Here is a 27117-nt window from a genome sequence, read left to right as displayed (position 1 = left end):
GGTTATCTTGTCATTTAGTTCTGTTGCATACCCATCACCCAAAGAGAGATCATCCTCCGTCACCCTCTATCCAGTTTTCTTTGTACCCCTCCCCCTCCCCTTCCCTCTCTTCCCCCTTCCCTTCCCCCACCCCCATAACCACCACACTCCTGTCCATGTCTCTTAGTCTCGCTTTTATGTCCCACCAATGTATGGACTCCTGCAGTTCTTGTTTTTTTCTGATTCACTTATTTCACTCTGCATAATGTTATCAAGGTTCCACCATTCTGCTGTAAGTGATCCGATGTCATCGTTTCTTCTAGCTGAATAGTATACCATGGTGTATATGTGCCCCATCTTCTTTATCCAGTCTTCTATTTTTTTTACAGTGATTAAAAGCCTTTAAGCAAACTCTTGGCCAATACAGCAAGAATCCATAAAAGAGTAGTGTCCTTAACATGTTCACCAAGTCCAAATTGGCCCCATCACCATGCCAAATCCCTGAAAAATGCAACCCAACCACAGTTCAGTCTGTTAGGAGCTGTCACAGGGAGCAGGAGTCCAGGAAAAGTCCACACAGGAAAAGTCCGCATGGCACTGGAATTGTTGTCACCATTCTATACTTTGCAGCTCATGTCCAAGTCCCAATGACCGCTGCTTCTAGCTGGTAATGATTCAGGTAGACTGGAAAAGCCATTTGCAGCATGCGTGGATATGGAGCTTCTGTTCTCCTCTGCCTGGAGAGATGAGACCAGGTTGCTTTTCCCTGGAGCTCTACGACTATGGCATGGTAAAGAGAAAGGGATTCTGGTTTATAAGGGAAAGTCCTAGATGTCAGGATTTTAAAAGTCTGCCCCAGTGATTCTAACTAATATGCAACAATGGTTCTCATAACTTACGAGAATCACGGCTTCCTCCCACCCCACACTCCCTGTGTGAGATTCTGGTGGAGATCTGGGGTAGTGCACAAGAATCCACATTTGTAACAAGCTCCCTAAGTGACCTGATGCAAGGGGTCTTAATATTGTACCTGATCCTTTTAGGGGTATCTTAATATTACATTACAGTCCATGAATATTTGAGAATGGGGTGCTTTAGTTAATAGAGTATCCTGAACTGTTGGTCATTGCTGTGTATTGCCAGTTATAGATTACCAATAAAATGTATTTTACAAGAAGTTTAATGTCAAGATTATATTCAGTGCAACTTGATCTTTGAAATAAGAAGTACAAAAGTGGAACACAGTAGGTAGTCATTTACTTTCTCTGTAGTATGTAAATTGCTTTTTTATTACATCTTCCCATGTCTGCCAGAGCACCTACAATGATAGCAGAATTCAAGGGAAAGAAATTAAATCTCTTCATGGTGTTTTGTGGTGTTGATTCCAGATACAAGGGCAGTTTGCTAAGAGGCATTGAATCACCAAGTAGCTAAGTGTGTGGTCAGACAGCATGTGTTCAAATACAAGATATACCCTTAACCACCTGCCTAAAAGGTACAATAACTAATAGTAAAACAAGCCAGTAAGCCAGGAGAAGTGGAAAAGGGAAACTGAGATAGTAAAATTGCCAAGCAGTTTATAGAAGTGTTACAAGAGGGTGATGAGACCTCGATTCTTGTTTTTATAAGAGAAATACCATATTTTTCGCTCCATAAGACACACTTAGAGTTTTAAGGAGGGAAATAAGAAAAAAAAATCTGAAGCAAATAGTATGTTAAAATATTTAATAAAATATTAATATTGTATTTTCGCTCCATAAAATGCATGGGCATTTTCCCCTCTACTTTTTTTGGGGAGAAAAGTACGTCTTATGGAGCGAAAAATACGGTAGTTAAATCAAGATACAAAGCGCAGCAGGCAGAGAAGGAATCTACTGGCTATGTAGGAAGCAAGTCAGAGAAAGGGGACCTTGGAGACAGGTTCAGGGGCAGCCCGGGACGAGCAGCTGCTGCCCACTGCTCCGGACTGCAAGTCTAGCGAGGCCCTCAGAGCTCCAGCTGTGTCTTTTAGGGCCATGGTCTTCACTGATTAGATGGCACCAGGGCAGGTCATTAGTCATTGCAGCTGTCCTGAGGTCAGCCTGTGGCTCTCCTTTGACTGGTTTTGCTGCTTTTCTGGGCTTGGAGCTGAAACACAACTGAGACCTAGATGTTATCTAGGGGTTAATGCTTAAGCACCATTCTCCGGCTTTCTTGTTTGCTCCTCCTTTAAGAGAATCTAAAACCCCGTGACTAGTGATGTGCCATGATCAGCTACGTGGAATCAGGAGGTCTAAACCACATCACCAGCTAAGGGAGGAAAGGTCACCCTGGGGGCAAGGTCCTTGTTTTTCCAGTTTTGCCTGTTGCTACGCACCTGGGGCTGTCCACCCTGATGACCTTCTGTGCCTGGCCTGTCGTCCTTCCTCTGCCCCTGTCTGTCTAACTGCCTGACACATTAGGAACTGCAATATCCTATCTTCCCTAACCAAGGACACTTAAGAATAAATGGTTTACACTCTCTTCCCCAAGAACAGGGTAAGTAGCTGAAGTCACCCTACTCAGGAAGGTAGACAGAAGAAATCCAATTAGTGCCCTTTGTGCCAGCCTCACCCAAGAACAGAAGAAATTAAAGAAATAAGTCTCATTTTGGTGCATCAACATAAAGCTGATGAATATTTTTTGAGATCCTTCCCTAAGACCTCCCTTACACCCCCAGCCTCAAAAACTCTCCAGCAAAGGACCCAGCACGCACATGCTCTTTCTCCCAAGAGCACACCCATGCCTTTCCCTTCTCCTTCCCACTCTTGTTCCCTCTCAGAGGTGTGTCTCCTAACCTCTAAGGGTCCCTGCGAGACTTACAACCAGAGGAGTGGTGAGCAGCAGCTTCTTATCTTGGGCTAACTCCCTGAACCTGTCTCCAAGGCCCTCTTATCTCTGACTTTCTAATGTAGGCTCATTTTTTTTTCTGTTGGACACTGAAAAGCCAACAGGGTTTTTGCAGTTTAGATTTTTGGGGGACAGAGGTGTGGAGAACTAGCCATAAACTGACAGTCTGCCCACCCTCCCGCTTCAGTTATTCTGATTAGGTTGCAAAAGGCTGTTAAGCTGTGGTGCTGGATTGTTTATACTCATCCTACCTCCCACGTCCCCCGGAAAGACTGGAGGCAAGTTTCTTCTATCCTTTGTTTTGTGTAAAGATGTTGTGTATGGTAGGGGTTTTCTGGTCCTGGTAAAATTCTTAGATTGCCTTGGAAATATGATCAGAGATCTCACTGATTTGCTAATGGCCCACTTTGCCCTATAAATAGAGCAAGAAGCGAGTGTGGAGGGCGCTCTCTTCTTGCCAGCAGCACTTGCAGAGCCCTCTTGACCCCATCCTTTATTTCTTTAAGCCTATTTTCCTAATTCCATGCCGTTCCCACTCAGGACCTGGAATTACTAGCTGCACTGGTTCACGGCATTTTCCCATAATGTTTCTAGAGAGCCTAGGCTCTCTCCTGTTACTCCTTCTATTCTAGGCCCTTCCTTGTTTCACTGTCTTCAGCATTAATAAACTTACTCTCAAAATCACCTGGACTTATGTGAAATTTTTCTTGCACAAAATCCAGAACCCACACACTACCAGCTGGCCCTAGGCAGAAGGGAAGGGTCAGGTCCCCTTTCCAGTAACAACAGCTTCTACTTCCCCGGGTTGGTGGAGGAATAATGGAATTAACTGAAGTACTTATACAGTGCCTGTCCTGTGTGGCCAATCAGTTCTGACTAGCTACTGTGTTGTTTATAACTAGAGGCAATAATTTTAGATAAAAGATTAATTGGTCCTTAGAAAGAATTCAGGTGTGAGAGGAGTTTTGACTAAAGAAGCTTTTTGTTAAGCTTCTGTGTATCTAAAGAAAATTGTCCAAATTCCTCTTTGTTCATCAGGGAATCAAAGCTGTCTTGGCTGAGAGTGACGAGTTCAATCACCGAAGTAACTGGGTTGGAATGGGGATAATGCCCCTCGAGTGAGATGACTGCAGACACCCTGGGACTTGTGGGAGCAGGAACAATACACGATCAACATTCCAGAAAACCCCAAACCACTCATGAAAGTCCAGGTCAAGGTAAGTCTAAGCGTCTCCATGCCAGGTCCAGCTAAGAGGGACCCTGTGTTTGTAATCTTGTTAGAAGGAAATCAGTGGGGTTTGGAAAGGGGAGAAACCGCTTAGTAGGACTGCATGAGACTTAGGGGTCTTACTTGCCTTCCCAACACAGGAGGATACCTATTGATTTATTATCTATTTCTGTTTATTCGAGTTTTCATCAGCGCCATTCTTACCTTTCAGCTCTCTCCTGTTCCTCCCTATCACACCCCAGAGAACAGTCATGAAATCTCAGGGATTGACTATTACCTAAAAAATACCTTTTTATTATAAAAATGTGAACAGACATGCTCTCCCTGTACCTAAGAAGACTCACCCAAGCCCCAGGCTTTGATTAGCTCAAAGGTTAAAAACCCACAGCTCGCCGGGCCTGGCAAGGATGAAGGTCCCAAGGAGATGTGGCCACCCAGGCAGAGGCAGCTGCTGAAGTCTTTGTCCCAGGGTGAGCAGCGGGGCCAGCTACCTGAGGGACAACCTTCACTAAACCTCTGCAGACCTGAGACCCTCTATCCACAGAAAGCTTCCTGAGACAGTTTAGAAAATATCATTCCAAACATCAGTATAGCTGCGGCCTGTAGAGGCTATTTCTAATTCTCAGGTGCCTCTCACGGCCATCATGTATACCTTGAGGGGCTTTCCTGCGCAGACAAGTCTGCTGGGGATCTTGTTCAAATGCAGCTTCTGACTCAGCAGGTCTGGAGCAGTGCCAGGGACCGTGCATGCTCCCAGGTGATGCTGGTGCTACCAGTGCGCCGACTGTACTTTGAGCGGCAGGTGTGAGGGCAGGACGGGCAGAGGCTTCTCCTGAGCACTCTTGGCCCCTCCCCCCAGGGTTCTTCTCTGCTTCTTTGTAGTTGCAACTGGACACTGGGAAGACCTTCCAGGCAAACATGAGTTTGACACTGACATGGAGCTCACTGCCACAGTGGGTGTCCTCAGTTAAGTGGTCCGCAAGATGGCCAGGCAGGCCCTCGTTTCTCAGGAGAGCAGCACTGGGAGCTGTATCAGTGGAGGGGGTGCAGCACCACCAGCCAGCTGAGCTCCAGGGATACAACCCCCCACCCCCCACCCCACCTGCTCAAGCACCGGAAGTCTGGTGCCATTCCCCCAAGCACAAAATCAGCCATTTTTACATTCTCTCTATATTTTTTTATTTATTAATTTTTTTTAGAGAGGAGAGAGAGGGAGACAGAGAGAGAGAGAGAGAAGAGAGAGAGACGGGGGGAGGAGCTGGAAGCATCAACTCCCATATGTGCCTTGACCAGGCAAACCCAGGGTTTTGAACCGGCAACCTCAGCATTTCCAGGTCGACGCTTTATCCACTGCGTCACGACAAGACAGGCCTACGTTCTCTATTTTTGTTAGTCTTTTCATCTTTATCTAGACTTTGGAAGTGAGAATGGTGGGGATGTCAGTAGTGCTAGAAAGAACTGAGCTCGTCTTTAAAGTTACTGATCACGAAGTGCTGAACTTTCACTCTCAGCCTGTTCATGTTCAGATGAACCCAAATCAGTCTTCTCATAAGGTGTCTCCTGCCCTTTTTCCTTCCTCTCTGTTATCCTCAGCTCAGTGAAACCTTGCCCTGAGAGCCTTTCCCCTCCGCCTGTTACACCGGTGTTACCTGCCATGGTGGGTAGATAAGAACTGTTTGCAGACTTCAAATAACAGCAGTGGTTGCAGCCCTCCCCCCGCCCCCCGTCCTTCGGAGTGAATGATCCAGACCCCTCGTGCACAGGTAAAAATACATTTTTTTGATTATGTGCCATTTGATGAATTGACAATTAAAGAAATGTGAAGTTTCCTTCTACTATCTTCAAAAATTTTCCCCAGAAAGTCTTCATTTGTCAAGAAGATAACTTGAGCCTGACCTGTGGTGGTGCAGTGGATGGAGCATCGACCTGGAATGCTGAGGTCACTGGTTCAAAAAACCCCGGGCTTGCCTGGTCAAGGCACATATGAGAGTTGATGCTTCCTGCTCCTCCCCCCTTCTCTCTCTCCTCTCTCTCTAAAAATGAATAAATAAATAAAAACTTAAAAAAAAGAAAAAAAGAAGATAACTTGAATAAGATTAAATTTATTTTCAAGGAACACTTTGACTTTGGAATTGAATTCTGCTGTGTGTGGCTATAGTTTTGGTATAGTTAGAGCAGCATGAACCTTGGACTGCAGCTTTCTGAAGCCTGACCCAGGAATCAAACCGGCAACCTCCACACTCTAGACCAGGGGTCCCCAAACTACAGCCCGCAGGCTGCATGCGGCCCCCTGAGGCCATTTATCCAGCCCCCGCCGCACTTCCGGAAGGGGCACCTCTTTCATTGGTGGTCAGTGAGAGGAGCATAGCTCCCATTGAAATACTGGTCAGTTTGTTGATTTAAATTTACTTGTTCTTTATTTTAAATATTGTATTTGTTCCCGTTTTGTTTTTTTACTTTAAAATAAGATATGTGCAGTGTGCATAGGGATTTGTTCATAGTTTTTTTATAGTCCGGCCCTCCAACGGTCTGAGGGACAGTGAACTGGCCCCCTGTGTAAAAAGTTTGGGGACCCCTGTTCTAGACTATGCTCCAAGCAATGGAGCTATCTGGGCAGGACTTAATTCTTATTGACATTTAGAGAGACAGAGAGAGGAAGGTAGAAAGAGGAAGGGGGAAGGGAAGCATTTGTGTTCCACTCAGTCGTGCATGTTTTGGTTGCTTCCTGTGTGTTCCCTGACTGGGGATCGAACCCACAACTTTGCTGTTTCGGGACAATGCTCTTAACCAACTGAGCTAACCGGCCAGGGCCATATCTGCTCATTTTCATCACTGAAGTTGTTTCAGGGCATAAGTCCTAGTCTGCTACAGCTGTCATAACAAAATATCATAGTCCAGGTGGCTCAATAATCAAAACGCCCCTCCTCATAGTTCTGGAGGCTAGAAGTCCAAGATCAAGGTTTCAGCCTGTTGCAGGAATCAAAGGAGGACAAAGACGCTCAGACATGTGCTGGAGGAAGGGGGTTTATTTTAACCAGTGGAGCAGCATGACCCCAAAAAAGGCAACAAAACATGAGCTCTCCAAAGTCAGTTTTTCTGCGTCTTACATACCTTTGCAGTTTTTGCTTTCGCCTAAAATGTGCCTAATTTCTTTGACCTCTTGTGTGTAGACCTACGACTTTTGAGTCTCCGGGAGGGGAGGGGGTATGAGGGAAGGTTTGGACTGTCCTTGACTATTCTATTCACATATCTCATTTTCCTTGCTGGTGCTGAGAGTTCATTTCAGGGAGCTGATAAGGGGCTACAGCTGTGGTTTGTTACTTTTCAAACTAACTCAGCCTTTCTTCCCTTAAGTCAACTTTCTGGTGAGCGATCTCTCCTTGGCATGCAGATGACCACATCTTCCCTGTGTCCTCAAATGGCCTTTCTTCAGTGCATACACCCAGAGAGGGAAAGAACTACACTGCTCACAAAAATTAGGGGGTCAGGGAACGTGCAGATGCTCCAGTACTTTCAGCCTTGTGTATAGTGCATTTTCACCAATGAAATAAACTTGGTTTTGCATCTCATTTGTATAATCAAACAACTTTCTTTGACTTGTCATTTGCTTTTCTGATGTTCTTGTTTAATAAAAAAAAATCAAATGCTTCTTTTTTTTAATCACTTCATATTCATTTTGAAATATCCCCTAATTTTTGTGAGCAGTATAGCACTCTGGTGTCTCCTCTAATAAGGGCATCAATCTTATTGAATCAGGGTCCCACCGTTATGACCTCACTTACCCTTAGTTACTTTTTTAAGGGCCCCATCTCAAAGAAGCACACTGGAGAGTGGGGCTTCAACATACGAATTTGGGGTGGGAGGGACACAAACATTCAACCCATAACAAGGCACCTTATAAATTACAAGTTAATCTCTTTATAATAAATTTAAATCTCATATTTAGCACTCAGAGGATGTGGCCTGGTCATCAGAACTCCCAGGATTGAGTCCTATCTTCACCTCTTCTCAGAAGAGAGACAAAACAGCTTACTGAGCCTCTAAGGTCTGAGGACCTAACTTGTATTCATGAATAAAACTCACATAATGAACACTGTTATACAAAAACAGTCTGTAACTCTGAAATTAGCCTCAGTCGTTTTATAAAAACACTAAAATGGCCCTGGCCATTGACTCAGTGGCTAGAGCATCAGCCCAGTGTATGGAAGTCCTGGGTTCAATTCCTGGTCAGGGCACACAAGAGAAACGACCATCTGCTTCTCTCCCTCTTCCTCTCTCCCTTCTCTCCCCTCTCCCCTCCCACAGCCAGTGGCTTGACTGGTTCCAGTGTCAGCCCGGGACACTGAGGATAGCTCGGTTGATTCGAGCATCAGCCCCCGATGGGATTGCCTGTTGGATCCCAGTCGGGGTGCATGTGGGAGTCTGTCTCCCTATCCCCCTTCCTTTCACTAAAAACAAAACAAAACAAAAACACTAGAACAGGCTGAGAAACCAGACCTCCACCCACTTAGCTCTCCATTACTGAGCATCTGGGGGGCTGTCTGGCTGCCCACATTCAGTGGTTATGGGGAAACAGTTTCTGTGGTTATGACTTCTGGAATGGGGTCCCCTCACTTCGGGACTCCCCTCCTCTACCTCTAAACACACCTTCTCTCCTGTACTTGGCCAGGGTCACATCCTTGCCCACAGCAAGCCTAAACAAACAAACCCTATCACCTGGTTTCTTAGGAAGGCACTGGTCCTCTTACTCTCCAAATCACAAGTGTGTGGCATCGGCTGGTCCCCATGCTCCTTTCTCTTTGTGTGGTTCCCATCTTTCTGGTTCTTAGAGGTTTCTAAATCCACTATTGCCTGGTCCCTCCTAAGGAAGCAAGCATTCTTGGGTGTGTACAGTGAGTTAACTAACAGATGTATTAAATGAAACAAAAGAGAACATGTATCTTTGGCTATGGGATGGCCTTCATATAGGGGGAGAGTACTCTAAGGAGAGAATATATTAGTCATGATTTTCTTAGTTATGGTGTTAGATACACAACTTAAACTGGCTTAAGAGAAACAATAATAATAATTAGGTTCATATAGGGGTGGCCATGGCCAAGGCTTGATTGGATCTAGTGATTCAAACTTTGGTTACCTCCGTATCATTCCCTCTCTCATCCTCCAATGGCATCATTTGCTGGGTCACTCGATATGCCAGGAGATATGGCCACTGGCAGTTCTGGGATAACGGGTAATAATTTGTGATCTTAAGAGATTTGTCTGCCAGTGTCTCTGAGGCTGAAAATATTGGAACTTTCCTAGTCACTTGAATGCAGAACATTATTTTGGCACAGTTTCCCTTTCAGGGTTATGTTAGGATAGTGTGGGTACTCTGCAGGGCTATGTAGGAGCAAGGGAGAGTTACTTCTTAAGAACAGTAACTAAAGTTTCACTGGCTGTCTTCTTAGGAAGTTGTTAAACGTTATGACCACAAACAGAACTTAACACCCAAGTCATTTTTGTTTACTCAGCCAAATTATTGAGAACAAGAATTATGTAATTACACCTGATTTTTATTTATTTTTTATTTTTCAAAAGTTAGAAGCAGGGAGGCAGTCAGACAGACTCCCGCATGTGCCTGACCAGGATCCACCCCACCAGGGGTGATGCTCCGCCCATCTGGGGCGTTGCTCTGTTGCAGCCAGAGCCATTCTAGTGCCTGAGGCAGAGGTCATGGAGCTGTCCTCAGCGCCTGGGTCAACTCTGCTCCAGTGGAGCCTTGGCTGCTGGAGGGAAAGAGAGAGATAGAGAGGAAGGAGAGGGGGAAGAGTAGAGAAGCAGATGGGTGCTTCTCCTGTGTGCCCTGGCCAGAAATCGAACCTGGGACTTCCACACGCTGGGCTGATGCTCTACTGCTGAGCCAACTAGCCAGGGCCACACCTGATATTTTTAACACTTTAATCATTTGCATCCCAAGATCTGAGGCCTACATATTAAATACAAATTTGTCGGGTGAAATTTATAGTTTTATTGCATAGTGTAATAAGACAGAGTTACTGGTATAATCCTGAAATTAATGCTCTCATTTGGTTCTGTCTAGAGGGCTGCATGTCTCTACTGTGCTTCAGCAGGGTGTAAACAATGTCCCGGGTTCTAGGGTCAGTGTATTTGGGAACCACTGGGTTAAACGGGTCTTACTACCACAGGAGTGATGCAATGACATGCAATGACAGTGTGTGCTGTAAGTTACTCCTTTGAGGGGAGAAGCAGCAGCATATAAGTGGAATCTACTGAACAACAAGATGCCTTTTTTCTTTTCTGGAATGCTTTCTTTAGAGCACCTCACAGCACCTGTGCTCCACAGCACACACTTGAGGAAATGCTGGTGATTTGTTTGTTTGCCTTTTTTTTTTTTTTTTTTTGTATTTTTCTGAAGTTGGAAATGGGGAGGCAGTCAGACAGACTCCCGCATGTGCCTGACTGGGATCCACCCGGCATGCCCACCAGGGGGCGATGCTCTGCCCATCTGGGCCATTGCTCTGTTGCAACCAGAGCCATTCTAGCGCCTGAGGCAGAGGCCATAGAGCCATCCCCAGCACCCAGGCCAACTTTGCTCCAATGGAGCCCTGGCTGCGGGAGGGAAAGAGAGAGACAGAGAGGAAGGAGAGGGGGAGGGGTGGAGAAGCAGATGGGCACTTCTCCTGTGTGCCCTGGCTGGGAATCAAACCCAGGACTCCTGCACGCCAGGCCGATGCTCTACCACTGAGCCAACTGGCCAGGGCCTTGTTTGCTTTTTAATTCAAATAAAATCCATGTCAAGGGTAAGTATCAGAGTCCACTGACCTTATGGTACAAACAGGTATTTGCTTGAAGGCAGCTTTCCATTTCAGGGGAAAATATCACAAAGTCAGCACTGGCAGGGACCACAGAGATAACAAGATGTGCGGTTGTAGAATGGATTGTATAACAAACAACCTGAGGATTCTAATATCATAATTTTGCGACTTAATATCCAGGTCCTTTTGCAGTCTGGTCTCTGACACTGCTTGAGTAACTACGCCCTTTAATCTTGAACTCTGTCTCCTTGACCAACTGTATTCCCTGCATTGTCCCTTTCACCACAACACTTGTTTTACTATTTTATAGACTCTAAGGGAAATTGAGGCAATGGCTCAGGCCTTGTGACCCCTCCCCTGCTGACCATGTCTTCTGACTGACTCTGTTGACTATATCCTATGACTCTACCTTCTGATCACTAATCAACTAAAACTATCCTTATTCTCATCTCACAATCCCACCTGCTGACTCAGACCCTGAAGCATCCACTTGCCCCAGAATGATGAATATGGTCTTGTCTACCTAGCAATGCAACGATTTGACTCACTTTTAAAACCGTTGCTTTGCCCTGGTGGGTAGTTCAGTTGCAAGCCAGATGTGGCTCTTTTGATGGCTTCATCTGGCTCACCATTTTATAAAGTTAAAAATATAAAACATTTTCATGTATTACAATCCATTCATTTCCTACCGCTCATGTTCATGGTTGCGGGTGGCTGGAGCCAATCACAGCTGTCCTCTGGCACAGCACCAAATTTTTATTGGATAATGCTTAACGTACACGGGTTGTTGTATGGTTCTCAAGGAATTACATTTTAAAGTATGTGGCATTCATGGCTCTCTCAGCCAAAAAAGTTCCCGACCCCTGGGTTAGAGCATTATCTGGATATGCCAAAGTTACAGGCTTGATTCTCAGTCAAGAAACATATAAGAATCAAGAATTTCTCTCCTTGCCTAACCAGGTGGTGGCGCAGTGGATAGAACATCAGCCTAGGATGCTTAGGACCCAAGTTCAAAACCCTGAGGTTGCCGCTTGAGAACAGGCTCACCAGCTTGAGCATGGTGTCACTGGTTTGAGTCCAAAGATCACTGGCTTGAGATAGGACTCACTGGCTCAGCTGCAACCACCCAGTCAAGGCACATATGAGAAAACAATCAATGAACAACTAAGGTGCTGCAACTACAAGGTGATACTTCTCATCTCTCTCCCTTTCTGTCTATCCCTGTCTGTCCTTTCTCTCTCAATCTAAAGAATCTCTCTCCTTTCCTCTCTGAAATAAAAAAGATTAAAAAAAAATACATGTGACTGGACATCTTGCCAGTATGTTCTACTGGGAGCCTGGCACATGCCCATAAAAAGATTAAAAAGACTTCCAGTTAGTTCTGATACACAGCCCCTGGTCCAGAAATCCAATGACCAGCATGGGAAATCTGTCAGGAGCAGTGGTGGAATTCAAATAATTTAACAACTGGTTCTCTGTCCTTATGACCATTTTAAGTATTAGAAAACTATATACTAAAGGATAGTTTATTATTTCATGCATTTAATACTTAAATAAGAGCAATAAAAGAGGTATACAAAACTAGATTATAAAAACTTTTAAAATATTAGTGAAAAAATATTAAATAATACCTGACAAAAAACAATAAAACTGTTAGTTAAGATATTTCCATGTTGTTTCTTTTTTTCTTTTTTTTTTTAAATAGAGACAGAGAGAGAGAGTCAGAAAGAGGGATAGACAGACAGGAACGGAGAGAGACGAGAAACATCAATCATCAGTTTTTCATTGCAACACCTTAGTTGTTCATTGATTGCTTTCTCATATGTGCCCTGACCACAGGCCTTCAGCAGACCAAGTAACCCCCTGCTAGAGCCAGCGACCTTGGGTCCAAGCTGGTGAGCTTTGCTCAAACCAGATGAGCCCACGCCCAAGCCGGCAACCTCGGGGTCTTGAACCTGGGTCCTTCTGCATCCCAGTCCGATGCTCTATCCATTACGCCACTGCCTGGTCAGGCCATACTGTTTCTTAATTGGCGTCCTCACTTGCACTTTTTTTCACCTGTGGGTAGAACGAACATTTCTGTGGGTGCTTAGACTATGCTGCTGCACTGATGAATGTTAAAAAGAGTAAGGAATATAAACTTGTGATATCCACATTGGATGGCTGCTCAGAAGCCCACCTTAGAGAGAACCTTGATTAGAAGTGCCATTTTTAATAGTAGAAGATTTTAATACCCCACTAACATCAATGGATAGATCCTCCAGACAGAAAATTAACAAAGAAACATCCACCTTAAATGACACACTAGATCAACTGCATTTAATAGATATCTTCAGAACATTTCACCCTAAAGCAGCAGAATATACATTCTTTTTAAGTGCTCAAGGTACATTCTCTAGGATAGACCACATATTAGGACACAAAACAAGTCTCAATAAATTTAAGAAGATTGAAATCACATCAAGCATCTTCTCTGATCACAATGGCATGAAACTAGAAATCAACTACAATAGAAAAACTGAAAAACATTCAAACACTTGGAGGCTAAATAGCATATTATTAAATAATGAGTGAGTTAACAATAAGATCAAGGAAGAAATAAAATTTCTTGAAACAAATGAAAATGAACATACAACTCAAAATCTATGGGACACAGGAAAAGCAGTCCTGAGAGGGAAGTTCATAGCATTACAGGCATACCTTAAGAAGCAAGAAAAATCTCAAATAAACAACTTAACCCTGCATCTAAAAGAACTAGAAAAAGAACAACAAATAAATCCCAGAGGAAGTAGAAGAAAGGAAATAATAAATATTAGAGTGGAAATAAATGACACAGAGGCTAAAAAAACAATACAAAAGATCAATGAAACTAACCGCTGGTTCTTTGGAAAGGTAAACAAGATTGACAAGCCTTTAACCAGACTCATCAAGAAAAAGACAGGACTCAAATAAACAAATTAGAAATGAAAATGGAGAAGTAACAACTGACACTGCAGAAATACAAAGGATTCTAAGAAAATACTATGAAGATCATATGTATGCCAAAAAATTGGACAACGTAGGTGAAATGGATAAATTCCTAGAAACATACAATCTTCCAAGAGTCAATCTGGAAGAATCAGAAAACCTAAACAGATCGATTACAATAAATGAAATTGAAACAGTTATCAAAAAACTCCCAACAAACACAAGTCCTGGACCAGATGGCTTCACAAGCAAATTTTACCAAATATTCAAAGAAGAACTAACATCTATCCTTCTCAAGCTATTTCAAAAAATTCAAGAAGAGGGAAGACTTCCAAGCTCCTTTTATGAGGTAAGCATCATCTTCATTCCAAAACCAGGTAAAGATACTACAAAGAAAGAAAACTATAGACCAATATTCCTGATGAACATAGATGCTAAAATTTTCAACAAAATATTAGCAAACCGGATCCAGCAATACATTTAAAAAATCATACATCATGATCAAGTGGGATTTATTCCAGGGAGGCAAGGCTGGTACAATATTCGCAAATCAATCAATGTGATTTATCACAAAAACAAAACGAATGATAAAAATCACATGATTATATCAATAGATGCAGAAAAAGCATTTGATAAAATCCAGCACCCACTTATAATCAAAACTCGTAGCAAAGTGGGAATATAGGGAACATACTTCAACATAATAAAGGCCATCTATGACAGACCCACAGCCAACATCATACTCAATGGACAAAAATGAAAAGCAATCCCCTTAAGATCAGGAACAAGGCAGGGGTGCCCCCTTTCACCGTTCTTATTCAATATAGTTCTGGAAGTCCTAGCCACAGCAATCCGACAAGAAGAAGAAATAAAAGGCATACAAATTGGAAAAGAAGAGTAAAACTATCATTATTTGCAGATGATATGATATTGTATATAGAAAACCCTAAAGTCTCAGTCAAAAAACTACTAGAGCCTGACCAGGTGGTGGTGCAGTGGATAGAACATCAAACTGGGATGCGGAGGACCCAAGTTCAAGACCCCAAGGTCACCAGCTTGAGCATGGGCTCATCTGGTTTGAGCAAAGCTCACCAGCTTGGACCCAAGGTTGCTGGCTTGAGTAAGGGGTTACTCCAGTCTGCTGTAGCCCCACAGTCAAGGCACATATGAGAAAGCAATCAATGAACAACTAACGTGCCACAACAAAAAACTGATGATTGATGTTTCTCATCTTTCTGCGTTCCTGTCTGTCCCGTCTATCCCTCTCTCTGACTCTCGCTCTCTCTCTGTAAAAAACAAAACAAAACTACTAGACCTGATAAATGAATTTGGCAAGGTGGCAGAATATAAAATTAATATTCAGAAATCAGTGGCATATTTATATACCAACAATAAACAGTCTGAAAGAGAAATGAAGGAAACAATCCACTTCACTATTGCAACAAAAAAAATAAAGTACCTAGGAGTAAATTTAACCAAGGAGATAAAAGACTTGTATTCAGAAAATTGTAAGACATTGAAAAAAGAAATCAAGGAAGATACAAACAAGTGGAAGCATATACCATGTCCATGGATAGGAAGAATAAACATCATTAAACTGTCTATATTACACAAAGCAATTCCTATAGATTCAATGCAATTCCTATTAAAATGCCAATAACATACTTGAAAGATATAGAACAAATATTCCAAAAATTTATATGGAACCAAAAAAGAACACAAATAGCCTCAGCAATCTTGAAAATGAAGAATAAAGTGGGAGGTATCACATTTCCTGATATCAAGTTATACTATCAAAACAGCTTGATACTGGCATAAGACCAGGCATACAGATCAATGGAACAGAACAGAGAACCCAGAAATAAACCCACACCTTTATGGTCAATTGATATTTGACAAAAGAGGTAAGAGCATACAGTGGAGTAAAGACAGTCTCTTTAATAAATGGTGTTGGGAAAATTGGACAGGTACATGCAAAAAAAATGAAACTAGACCACCAACTTACACCATTCACAAAAATAAACTCAATATGGATAAAAGACTTAAATGTAAGTCATGAAACTATAAACATCTTAGAAGAAAACATAGACAGTAAACACTCCAATATCTCTCACAGCAATATTTTTGCTGATTTATCTTCATGGGCAACTGAAATAAAGGACAAAATAAACAAATGGGACTGTATCAAACTAAAAAGCTTTTGCACAGCAAAAGACACCATGAACAAAATTAAAAGACACCCACACAATGGGATAACATATTTGCCAATATGTCTGATATGGGGTTAATAACCAAAATTTATAAAGAACTTGTAAAACTCAACACCAGGAAGGTAAACCATCCAATTAAAAAATGGGCAAAAGAACTGAATAGACACTTCTCCAAAGAGAACATACAGATAGCCAATAGGCGTATGAAAAAATGTTCAATGTCATTAATCATCAAAGAAATGCAAATTAAAACCACAATCAGCTACCACTTCACACCTTTCAGAATGGTGCTCATTAACAAATCAACACACAAGTGGTGGTGAGGGTGTGGAGAAAAGGGATCCCTCTTGCACTGCTGGGGGGAATGCAGACTTGTGCAGCCAGTGTATGGAGTTTCCTCAAAAAATTAAAAATGGAACTGCCTTTTGACCCAACTATCCCACAGTTAGGAATATATCCAAAGAACACCAAATCACTGATTCAAAAAAAGATATGCATTCCCACGTTTATTGCAGCATTGTTTACAATATCCAAGATCTGGAAACGGCTCAAGTGTCTGTCAGTGGACAAGTAGATTAAAAAGCTGTGGTACATATACACAATGGAATACTACACGGCTTTGAAAAAGAAGGAAATCTTACCTTTTGTGATGGCAAGGATGGACTTGGAGATTATTATGCTAAGTGAAATAAACCAGGCAGAGAAAGACAAATATCATATGGTCTCACTTATATGTGGAATATAATGAACAAAGTGAACTGAGGAACGGAATAGAGGCAGAAGCAGGGTTGCAGGGAGCAGAGGGACAGCTGTCAGAGGGAAGGGGGATGAGGGGATGGGACCAGAGAAGGTGAAAGGATTAGTGAAATTAAATAAATATATACTAACACATAGATACAGATAACAGGATGGCAAACCCCAGGGGGGAGAGGGGGCTATGGGAGTCAAGGAGGTGGGGGTGCAGGGGTTGTATTGAGTGGGACACTTGAATTCATGTTAACACAATAGATAACAATTAATACAAAAATTTTAAAAAAAGAAATGCCATTTTAACAACTGGTTCACTGAACTCAACAAAAAATTAGGTTATCAGTTCTGCTGAACTGATGCAAACCAGCTGAATCCCATCACTGGTTAAGAGTTTTCATTTCTTAAAAACCTACTTACCTCTTTCTTTCACTCAATGAATATTAATCAAGCACCTTCTCTGTCCCAGGCTCTGTGCTTGACTCCATGCTATAATCAAACGAGAAAAGTTTGGCTTCTGTTGGCTAAGGAGGAGAGAGACTATTCACCTTCATCTAAACTGAACCATTTAGAACCTTGAAAGAACTTTTCTCAAATAGATTTCCAGGTGATGTTCTATGTAGCTTATTGGAGGGGTTTTTTTTTTTGTTTTTTTTGTTTTTTTTAGTGAGAAAGAGACAGACAGGGACAGACAGGAAGGCGAGAGATAAGCATCATCTCATAGTTGTGGCACCTTAGTTGTTCATTGATTGATTTCTCATATGTGCCTTGAGGCGGGGGTGGGTAGAGGCTCTAGTGACTCCTTGCTCAAGCTAGTGACCTTTGGGCTCAGGCCAGCAACCTTGGGCTTCAAGTCAGTGACCTTTGGTCTCAAGCCAGCAACCTTGGGCTTCAAGCCAGTGACCTTTGGGCTCAAGCCAGTGACCATGGGGTCATGTCTATGATCCCACGCTCAAGCTGGTAACCCTGTGCTCAAGCTGGTGAGCCCATGCTCAAGCCAGCAAACTCAGCTTTCAAACCTAGGTCCTCAGTGTCCCAGGTCGATGCTCTATTCACTGTTCTACCACCTGGTCAGGCTCCTATTGGGATTCTTGAACAGAAGCATTCAATAAAGGCAATTCCATATTAAAAGAGATACTTGTGAGATTGCGATTTGTAATAATATATATTTGGCCTTCATCTCCCCACCCCACCCCCCATTTCTGGTACAGAGTTCCTAAGACCCTTAGGTTGTCCTAGGTGATGAGAGAGACAAAGATATCTCTTGTTATGTTAATTAGATGACTTTTGGACCACCAACATGAATTATAAAACATTGATCTGGATCTGTTTTAGGAAGATGCTCAAATTACTATAAAGCCTACCTTATATTTAACACAAAATACCTCAATCTGGATAGAAACAACAGAACACCTATTATTGGGAAATGGCTTGAAATGACCATTCAAAGGGAACAACAGTATAGGTTATGAAACAACAAGGCAAAATGTACAATAAACAAAAAATATAAGTCAACTTCTCAAGAAGTACTGTATAATTTACATGCCCCATTACTAGAAGTTGTGCACTATAGAATTTTAAGATTACATACCACACATTGCTACCTAGAGAATATAAGTATATGTAACCATTACATCCATATACATGTATATATGTTGAATCTTTAGAATTATCAACATTTAAGGGATTGGCAAAGAGGAAATAATAGAAAAGACTAGGATAGAGATTGAAGCCAATAAAGAGTTCTGAGCTTGACCAAGTGGTGGTGTAGTGGGTAGAGCACCAACCTGGAATGTTCTAAACCCTAAATCACAGGTTTGAGTGTGGGCTTACCAGCTCGAGCACAAGTTTACCGGCTTGAGCATGGGGTCATAGGCAATACCCCATGATTGCTGGCTTGAGGCCAAAGGTAGCTAGCTGGCTTGAAGCCCAAGGTTGCTGGCTTGAGCCCAAAGGTTGCTGGCTTGAGCCCAAAGGTCGCTAGCTTGAGCAAAGGGTCACTGGAGACCCCACCCAGTCCCTTGTCAAGGCACATATGAGAAAGAAATCAATGAACAACTAAAGTGCCACAACTATGAGTTGATGGTTCTTATCTCTCTCCCTTCCTGTCCGCCCCTTTCTGTCCCTCTCCTCTTCCCTCTCTTGCTAAAAAAAAGAAATAAAAGAAAGTGCTCTGAGAAAAGAGTACTCCACAGGGCCCAAAGCAGCAAAGAGCTCAGAGAGAAGAACTAAGAAAAGCCCAATGGATTTAGCAACCAGAGTCACTGGTGACCCTGACAAAAACAATTTCAGTAGCTTGTTAAAGGCGAAAGCTGGCTTATATTAGGTTAAGGAAAGAAAGGGAAGTATGAAATGAACATTCCATTCATTCATTCATTCATTCATTTTAATGTGTACTGAGTGGCTACTAAGGATACACTGGCAGTTGGTTCCAAAGGGAAGAACAGAAAGAGAAGTTGAGGCTGTTAAATTTTTCCCAGTACTTAGCACTCTATTAACCTGCGAAGCATTCAGTGTTCTGATTTGCTCATGTGTGCTTTACATATATGATATAGTACAAACTGCTGAAAACAATGACCAGAACATGAATTAAGTGATAAACATTTCAGTCCAGTACAAGCCTTACGTAAATACCACCATATTGGTACAAGCAAGTCATGATTTACCCACTGGGGACAATTTCTCCTTTCCTCAACATTACCCATTCCCTGTAGCTGAAGACTGGCGTCCTGAGGTCATTGAGACATTTCTTCAGGATCAAATGGTATCTTCTCAAAAGGAAAGTCCCTCCATTTTGCATATAGTCTCTGAGCTCCAGTGGCAATATCCTCCACCACAAAACTTTCAATTTTTATAATTGGAATCTCAAATGTCTTATACTTCACATGGATTCCCCAGTCGTGGAGGCAGTCCTGTCTGGCACAGAAAATCTTTGCTTTCTTTTGAAAAATCCCCACGTCCTTTGGTTTGGGATGTAACTTTTTCACAAAGCACTTCTCAAAAGCATCTCCAACCACAGTGTAATGGCATTCCTATAGATGAAGGGACCGAACATACAAAGCAGAATGTTAGAACCAGTTCACAATTGTGATTTAATAAAACAAAACAGCCTAACCAGGCAGTGGCACAATGGATAGAGTGTTGGACTGGGACGCAGAGGACCCAACTTCGAAACCCTGAAGTCGCCGGCTTGAGTGCGGACTCATCCAACCTGAGCACGGGCTCACCAGCTTGAGTGCGGGTTGCTGACTTGAGTGTGGGATCATAGACATGACCCCATGGTCACTGACATAAGCCCAAGGTCGCTGGCTTGAAGCCCAAGGTTTCTGGATTGAGCCCAAGGTCAATGGCTTGAGCAAGGGGTCACTCGCTCTGCTGTAGCCCCCTGGTCAAGGCACATATGAGAAAGCAATCAATGAACAACTAAGGAGCTGCAACAAAAAATTCATGCTTCTCATCTCTCTCCCTTTCTGCCTGTCTGTCTTTGTCCCTCTCTCTGTGTCTGTCACAAAAAAACCCAAAACAAAACAAAAACTCCACAATAATCTGAGAAGAAGATCAGGTGGGACCCTATTTAACAGATGAGGAAAGAAGGCAATATGAGTCACCTGAAGGCCAATACAGAATCCATGCAGCCTGACTCCCAGTTCCAAGGGCAGAAGTGACAGCTGGGGTAAAGGGGCAAGTGAGTTGTTAGGCACATCTCATGAAGAGGAGGACTAAGAAGTTTCCAGGCAATTTAACTTCTTAAAGTAGATATTCTTACTAATTCAGAAACAAAAGGGGTATTTGTTGCAGATCTGTGAAGGCTGAGTTTACCAGTGGCCTGGCAGGCATAATCCAAAAATACAAGGAAAAACAACAAAATATAAATATGGATCTGAACAGGGTCAGGGACTGTGCCCACAGGCCCTGCCTGCAGCCATCTTTAGAGCAAACCTGAGAAAAGCCACACCACACAGAACAAACGCAGATCCAACATAGCAGTCCCTGAGGAAAACTTACCATAAAAGGGCCCTTTCAACAGAAAAATCACCCAGCTGAAAGGATCTTTTATAGCTAAAGAAGACTCGGAAAAGTCTGGGAATTTGCCAGTATCTCCCTAATATGCTTCCTGCTCAAACAGCTGGACTGATGAGAGACTTCAGCTTTGTGAAGACCAAACAGAACTCTCAAGTAATCACTCATCATCTGAACCAGCCCAAGGTCCACCCAAACCTCCAACGGCAGCTGTTGAGTTATGTCCAATTTCTACCCCTGGAGATTTTTCTATTCTTAAAAGTTAAGCATATATGTAAATATATATATATGTATGGCTAACCTGCAGATACTGTGTTTTAAAAATAAGGAAATACTTTGTTTATAAAAGTGACCCATATCCCAAAAAGAAAGTTTAGAAAACATAAAATAGTACTAAGAGAGAAAAAAATCATGGAATCTCACTTCAAACTATTAATGCATGTTAGTATGTCTCCTGTAGTCTTTTTTGTTGTTGACAGCGACAGTGATATTGCTGCTATTACTCACACAGCCGCAATCAGAGCAGATTTATAATTTTGTATCCTGGTTATTTTTTCCACTTTACCATTAGTTTGTAAGGAGTTTTTCATTATACTAGATAAACTTCATAGTTGTTTTGTTTAATGAACCTTATCTTGGAATAATTTTAGATTTACAGATTTGTTACAAATGTAGTCCAAAGAATCCATATGAACCCTTCCCCCACCCCTCCTGAACGCTAACATCTTACATACAATAGCACATTTGTTCAAACTAAGAAGTCATATCAGCACATTACTATTAACCGAACTACAGATTTTACCTCTTTTCCTGGTAATAACTCTTATCTGTTCTAAGATCTAATCCAAGAAACCACATTGCATTTAGCATAACCATTATTTTTAATGGTTGCGTAATAGTTAACTAAGTGGCTGTGCAGCAATTTTTAAAATGATTTCTTTATTGTTGAAATTAAGGGTTTCTTTTTAACTTTTTAGCTTTTGTAAAATACGTGGGCCATGACATAATAAAGTTTTAAGGAAATAATAGTGATCTTATTACAAATATCTCACCAACAGATGATCTCTACTTAGTGATAAAAGATGACCTACTGCTCTTTGTGGAAAGGCTGCTTACCTCCATCACTCTTATGTCAGCTGTATAACAGGCAAAGGTTTTGCACTTCCTGCAGAGCAGTTTTTTAATTTTCTTATCAAGTACAGGTCCTGCTGCTTTTCCTTGATGATCCCTGATTAATTTTTCATGAATCTGTATCTGGTGAATCTACATGGAAAAAGAAAAACACTTCAGAAATATAATTTAAGTATAACTAAGATATATATAAATATATATCATTCATTCTGCATTCATATACACTTTCATGAACATGTCACGTATACCTGGCAGCTTTGTAAAAATCCCATAGACAATTTATTGGCTTTAACTCTTTGTTAGTCAATGTTTATTAATTATGACGTCCAATTAGTCTTCTAATATCCTCATCAAAGTTGCCCATAAAAGCACTAAAGATGTCCATAAAATAGTCGTGTAAATCATGCTTTCTATTTCAGTAGCTGAAAAAACCTAAAATGTCCTTCACAAATAGACATATAATATGTACTGACTGTTTCAGATATAATTACACCCACTTCCAGGACACAAACTCATTGAATGCAACAGCAAGTAGAAAAGCCCCCACTATCTAAAATATTATTTTCTCTATCCTCTTCCAACCACAGAGAGTACTGTCAAATTACAGTATAATTAAATGTATGTAGCCCAGGTTGGTTAGCTCAGCTGGTCAGAGTCTCAATATGCCAAAGCTATGGACTCAGTGCCCAGTCAGGGCACATACAAGAACAAACCAATGAGTCTGACTAGGTAGTGGCGCAGTGGATAGAGCATCAACCTGGGATGATGAGGATCCAGGTTTGAAACCCTGAGGTCATCACTTGAGCATAGGCTCACCAGCTTGAGCACGGGGGTCGCTGGCTTGAGTGTGGGATCATAGACATGAACATATGGTCATTGGCTTGGGCAAGGGGTCACTGGCTCAGCTGGAGCCTCCCGGTCAAGGCATATAGGAGAAAGCAATCAATGAACTAAAGTGCCACAACAAATTGATGCTCCTCATCTCTCTCTCTTCTTCTCTGTCTGCCCCTGTCTGTCTGTGTCTCTTTCTCACTTAAAAAAAAATCAACCAATGAATGCATATATAAGTGGAATAACAAATCAATGTCTGTTTCTCTCTTTCTTCCTTCCTCTCTTTCTATTTCAAAATTTAGGCCTTGGCTAAGTATAAGCTCAGGTTTACTTAAAATAAAAAAACAAAATGAAAACTGTGACACAACCTCCACCCATATCAGCAAAGACTGACTGGGGAACCTTGATTTCCACTTTGCAAGACTCTAACTAAGTGCCCTAACACTCCTATCTGGTGCTGTCAGAGAAGGCCAAGTAGGAAGCCAGGACTTTCATCCCTGCTTAATCCTAGGGCCCCTTGCTTATGGTGTCAGTAGAGACCCAGGTGAAGAGCCAGAACTCCACTTTCCTCCAGCAGTAACAAGCAGCCTCCCCTTAGTTGGTATCAACAGAAGGTGGGTGGGAAACCTAGACTTCTACCTCCACCTGGCAGTGATGAGGCAATATCTCCCCACTTCTCTGCCAGAATGGTATCAGAAAAGTCAGCCAAGATAAAGGTAAAAATAGATCCTAAGTCTCACAATATAATGTGAAAATATCCAGGTTTCAAAAAAAAAATCACTCTTTGTACCGAAACCCAGAAAGATCTAAACTGAATGAAAAAAAAAAAAAAATCAATGGATGCCACCTATAAAAAGTCAGAAATGTTATAATTATCAGAGAAAGATTTTAAAACAGTTATGATAAAAATGTTTCAGTGAGTATTCATAAACACTTTTGAAAGATAAACAACTATAAAGGCTCAACAAATAAATGCAAGTTTTAATGTATGTGCTGCTGAAGCAGGCAAAAAATGGAAGTTGTAAAGAACCAAATGAAAATTTTAGAATTGAATAATGTTATAACAACAACAACAACAACAAAAAGGCTCAGCAATGGGTTTTACATCAAAATGGGGACAAAATAATCAGTTACCTGGAACACAAAATAATAGAAATTATCCAATCGAAACAAGTATATAGAGTGAAAAAAATGAACATAGCCTTAGAGATCTTTAGGACTATAAAAAAAAAGGCTAACATTGGCCCTGGCCGGTTGGCTCAGTGGTAGAGCATCGGCCTGGCGTGCAGGAGTCCCGGGTTCGATTCCCAGCCAGGGCACATAGGAGAAGCGCCCATCCGCTTCTCCACCCCTCCCCCATTTCTTCCTCTCTGTCTCTCTCTTCCCCTCCCGCAGCCAAGGATCCATTGGAGCAAAGATGGCCCAGGCGCTGAGGATGGCTCTGTGGCCTCTGCCTCAGGCGCTAGAATGGCTCTGATTGCGGCAGAGCGACGCCCCAGATGGGCAGAGCATCGCCCCCTGGTGGGCATGCCGGGTGGATCCCAGTCGGGCGCATGCGGGAGTCTGTCTGACTGCATCCCCGTTTCCAACTTCAGAAAAAATACAAAAAAAAAAAAAAAAAGGCTAACATTCATGTTACTGGAGTCCTGAAAGGAGAGAAGAAAGCAGAGCTTAAAACGTACTGAAGAAATAATGGCTGAATACTTCCCAAATTAAACATAATATAATATAAACTTTCAGACTAAAAAAGCTGAATAAATACCAAACAGGATAAATCCAGAGAAATCTACACCAAGACAAATTAAAATTGAACTTCTGAAGACTAAAAACATAGGGGAAAATTTTTTTTAAGTGGCCAGAAAAGCAAGACACCTTACTTATGGAAGAAAAAGCAGTCTGAATGACAGCAGATTTCTCATCCAAGACCATAAAGGCCAGAAAGAAGTGAGATGATATTTTTCAAACACTGAAAGAAAAAACTGTCAACCTAAACTCTTATACCCAGCAATATATCCTTCAAAAATAAAAAGGAAATCAAAACAATCTGATATGAGGGAAACTAAGAGAATTTGTTCACCAATGAATGACAAAACAATGACAAGTGGAAATTCTCTAAACAGAATGAAATGATAAAAGAAGAAATCTCAAAACATCATAGCCTGACCAGGTAGTGACGCAGTGGATAGAGCATCAACCTGGGACACTGAGGACCCAGATTTGAAACCCCAAGGTCACCAGCTTGAATGTGGGCTCATCTGGCTTGAGCACGGGCTTACCAGCTTGAGTGCAGGGTCGCCGGATTGAGCAAGGGATCACTGGCTCAGCTGGAGCCGCCAGTCAAGGCATAGATGAGAAAGCAATCAATGAACAATTAAGGCACCACAACTATGAGTTCACACTTCTCATCTCTCTCCCTTCCTGTCTGTATGTACCTGTCTATCCCCTCCCCTAAAAAAAAGAAAACAAAAAGAGGGTAAAAATATAAATCTGCCATTTGGGCATCCAATTTCTAAAAGTTCCCTTATATCTAATGATATTCATTATATACTAAGATTCAGCCCGATCAGGTGGTAGCACAGTGGATAGAGCATCAGACTGGGATGCAGAGGACCCAGGTTTCAGACCCCGAGGTTGCCAGCTTGAGCACGGGCTCATCTGCTTTGAGCAAAGCTCACCAGCTTGGACCCAAGGTCGCTGGTTTGAGCAAGGGGTTACTCGGTCTGCTGAAGGCCCGTGGTCAAGGCACATATGAGAAAGCAATCAATGAACAACTAAGGTGTTGCAACGAAAAACTGACAATTGACGCTTCTCATCTCTCTCCGTTCCTGTCTGTCTGTCCCTACTATCCCTCTCTCTGACTATCTCTCTGTCTCTGAAAAAAAAATACTAAACTTCACTCAAATATGATGAATCCCAAATATTTTAAATGTTGCTATAGGCAATGAATCCCAGTAAATTAAAACTATTATTGCTATACTTAAAACTAACTCAGTAACTGCGTAAAGAGACTCTACCAGCGTCACACGTTAAATCTATAGCACACTGCCTCTCCCCTCTACCTGTGGTTAAGAAACAGCCTAATTCCGCACATTAAAGTGGAAAAAAGCAAAACTATGGGACCCCGATTGTGTGCAGTCATGAGCACATATCACTCTGGAAGTTCTTTTATCAAAATGAACTTTTTTTCACTCCAAATATTATTCTCTACTCCATGAGAATGAAAAGTGGGATTCCTCATTTTGATTTCAAGCTAGAACCATAAAAATATTCTTTATTCCTCATTTCCCCAGAAAGAAATACTCCCAAATCCTGAAGCATCCCTCATGAAAATCAGTCCTTGGATACCTCTGGACTAGAATCTACATGTTAAAATGGCTGCAGGAACCAGAGACTCCCGGGGACCACAGCACTCTAAGGAAGGCCGGCCACATGCAGACAATGGACAATGCAGCTGTGGGGCTGGGGAAGAAAGCGTAGTCTCCCTCTCCATCTACCTGGTGACTGCCTCAGAGAGCACCAAACTGTTACCCTCTCTTCTGCAATTTCTTCCTCCCATGAAAGCCAGTATTCAGGGACCAGGGTACTCAGATCCAACACCCAAACCCTTATCAAAGCAACATAGAAAGGGTTCTCACTGCAAGAAACATAATTCCTTTCAGTTTTAAGAATATAAAGTTGTCCCTATGTTATTATACTTCTACTAACCCTTTGCAAGCAAAGCTTTCCTCTTTCTACAGAGCAGCTGGTCATCTTCGATAGGACAGGGATAATGCCAAGACTGCAAGCTCCCAGCTACACTTGTCTGGGTTCCCTCTCACTCTTGACCATCCCTGCCCATGTTCTATCTATGGGGTTTAGGGAAATCCCAAATGCTCTTCTATAGCTTGGTGTAACAGATATCAATACATCATCCGTTTTCTCTTCACTCCACTCCTTGACCTAGTGTGCTGACTACAAAAGAATATCTATGCCTGGTCCAGCCTCCATCTTCAATAGACTTTTACTCTATTGCTTCTGCCACACATGAGTCTAATAAGTAGTCAGTCACCCCATGGAGGGGATAAAAATTAGTCTTTGGGTATTAATGCTAATACGGCTGTATGGTTTTTATTGGCACCATCCCTATGTCCTATATAGGTGGCTCAGTGAAAAACCCCTATCCCTCAGTAAAATTAAGGAGAAAAATTAAGAGGAACTAAAGAATTTCTCTGCAATTCTTCTCACTGAAAATATGGAAGAAGTGTTTTAAAATATCTTGGTCTCTAGCCTGACCTGTGGTGGCGCAGTGGATAAAGCATCAACCTGGAATGCTGAGGTCTCC

At 42.1% G+C, this 27117-nt stretch overlaps 1 protein-coding gene across 2 annotated transcripts in view; it reads right to left on the bottom strand.

The window, feature by feature from the left end:
- Positions 1–19182: 19182 nt before the first annotated feature.
- Positions 19183–27117, bottom strand: part of RIGI (RNA sensor RIG-I) — a 71627-nt gene continuing 63692 nt past the window's right edge. For both annotated transcript variants that reach the window (XM_066367844.1, XM_066367845.1), the window contains 2 exons: positions 21951–22097; positions 19183–19846 (listed from right to left, as the gene is read on the bottom strand). In XM_066367844.1, the coding sequence (XP_066223941.1) occupies positions 19550–19846; positions 21951–22097 (444 nt within the window). In that variant the 3' untranslated portion in view covers positions 19183–19549. The remainder of the gene's footprint in view (positions 19847–21950; positions 22098–27117) is intronic.

The sequence above is a fragment of the Saccopteryx leptura genome, chromosome 2, assembly GCF_036850995.1.
Source record: "Saccopteryx leptura isolate mSacLep1 chromosome 2, mSacLep1_pri_phased_curated, whole genome shotgun sequence".
Lineage (NCBI taxonomy): Eukaryota > Metazoa > Chordata > Mammalia > Chiroptera > Emballonuridae > Saccopteryx > Saccopteryx leptura.
Note: the sequence above shows the minus strand (reverse complement) of the source record. Positions and strands in the feature narration are given on the sequence as shown.